The 2,082-nt window shown below is 40.1% G+C and overlaps 1 protein-coding gene across 1 annotated transcript; it reads left to right on the forward strand.

The window, feature by feature from the left end:
* The first annotated feature begins 725 nt into the window (after positions 1 to 725).
* LOC141701251 (secreted RxLR effector protein 161-like) lies at positions 726 to 1,196 on the forward strand. Its single transcript, XM_074504934.1, has one exon. The coding sequence runs from the start codon at positions 726 to 728 to the stop codon at positions 1,194 to 1,196; it is 471 nt and encodes a 156-aa protein (XP_074361035.1).
* Positions 1,197 to 2,082: the final 886 nt, after the last annotated feature.

Consider the following 2,082-nt stretch of genomic DNA (forward strand, 5'->3'; position numbering starts at 1 on the left):
AAAGTGAGGAAGTGTTCCTTGATGAGAACATGTTGATGTTGGGGGTAGAGGAGCCAACGAATTACAAGCAAGCACTTACAGATGCAGCATGGACACGAGCTATGAAGTCAGAAATTGAGGCTATTGAGCGAAACAACACGTGGAAACTAGTGGAGCTACCATCTGGACACAAGCCAGTTGGTCTGAAATGGGTATATAAATTAAAACGAGACACCAACGGAAATATTATCAAATATAAAGCACGCCTCGTAGCGAAAGAGTACCTTCAAAAACAAGGTGTTGATTATGAGGAGGTGTTTGCACCTGTTACTCGGCTTGAGACAGTACGGCTTTTGCTGGCTTTGGCAGCTCGAAACGAATGGGAAGTTCACCATCTAGATGTGAAAGCGTTGTGCGGTCTTCATCAGGCACCACGAGCCTGGTACACTCATCTCAAAAAATATCTGGAGAGTCTTAGTTTTAGTAAGTGCCCTTACGAGCATGCTGTGTACACGAAGAAGGAAGGTTCTGAAGTGTTGATCATAGGTGTATATGTCGATGATTTGCTAGTTACGGGTACGAGTATCTCCAATATTCAAAGGTTTAAAAGGCAAATGGGGGAGGAATTTGATATGACAGATCTCGGCACGCTATCTCACTATTTAGGCCTGGAGGTTAGTCAGAAATAGGGACATACTGAAATTAAACAGGAATCTTATGCAAAGAAGTTGCTGGTTCGAGCTGGGATGGGAGAGTGTAGACCAACGAAATATCCAATGGAAACTTCAATCCAGCTAGACAAAGACGAGAAGGGTAAAGTTATAGATGCCACTCAATTCAAGAGTATTGTGGGTGGGTTACGTTACTTGGTCCATACCCGGCCGGATATAGCCTATGCAGTTGGAATTGTAAGTAGATATACGGAACGACCCACAGTTCTTCATCAAGCAGCGGTGAAGCGGATTCTACATTACATTAAAGGGACTACAAACTATAGCTTAATTTACTTGAAAGGAACAGGTAATCATCTGTTGAAAGGATACTCAGATAGTGATCTTGCTGGGAGCACCGAGGACATGAGGAGTACTGGAGCAATGGTTTTTTATTTGAACGATAATCTGATTACTTGGGTTTCTCAGAAGCAGCGATGTGTGGCCCTTTCTTCCTGCGAAGCTGAGTTCATGGCAGCTACAGCTGCAGCCTGTCAAGCGGTTTAGTTGAGAAATTTGTTGATTCAGATAACAGGAGTGGAACATGGTCCAGTGATCATCTATGTGGATAATAAGTCAGCTATCGATCTTGCAAAGAACCCCAGTTTTTCACGGTAGAAGTAAACATATCAACATTCGATATCATTTTATTCGTGAGTGTGTTGAACGTGGGGAGATTAAAGTCAAATATGTGCTTACGAATGAGCAGCGTGCAGATGTACTCACAAAAGCTATGGCAACGGTGAAATTCAAACATATGAGGGCTTTACTTGGAATTCAGTGTCTGCAGAAACATGCTTAGATTAGGGGGAGCATGTTGGAATTTAATCATAGCATGTTAGTTTGAATAATAGTCAGCTTCCTGGTTTGTAGGAGTTGTAACTTAGTCTTCTGAGTAGTTCTAGTTTGTTAGGAGAGTTAGTGGATTCGTGGGAGTAGGAGCTAATTATTAGGAGTTTAAGTTGCAGTTGTAACGTTAGAAATAATAGCAGTTCTTTTCTATTCTCTGTAAGTTTTTCAAGTTCAGTAAGAAAACTTTTCCCTTTGCAATATTTGTTCTGTGTATTGTGTCCTGTGTGTGTATATCTATTATGTATTCTACAAAATCTACCAAAACAAACTCACATAGTTATCGTAAATGAAGCATACCGTATAAACTTTCATTAGAGATGAACCCATATTTTGATACAATACTGTGATGAATTAGAGAGAGAGAGTTTACTGATTAAGAGAGTGAGAGAGAGATCAATCTACATTCTTAAAACTCATTTCTGCAAAACTTAGTTACTAAGCAACTAGCACTAGTGTTTATTTATACATGAAAGAGAGTTTGTTATTTTGCTGAGCTGTCATAATTAACTCCATGCTGAGCTATTTATGTGCTGATGTCATG

Source organism: Apium graveolens, unplaced genomic scaffold, assembly GCF_009905375.1.
Source record: "Apium graveolens cultivar Ventura unplaced genomic scaffold, ASM990537v1 ctg3643, whole genome shotgun sequence".
Classification (NCBI taxonomy): Eukaryota; Viridiplantae; Streptophyta; class Magnoliopsida; order Apiales; family Apiaceae; genus Apium; species Apium graveolens.

What these genes read in the sequence shown, in the direction of transcription:
- LOC141701251 (XM_074504934.1), top strand. Translation starts at nt 726, where the DNA reads ATGGGAGAGTGTAGACCAACGAAATATCCAATGGAAACTTCAATCCAG.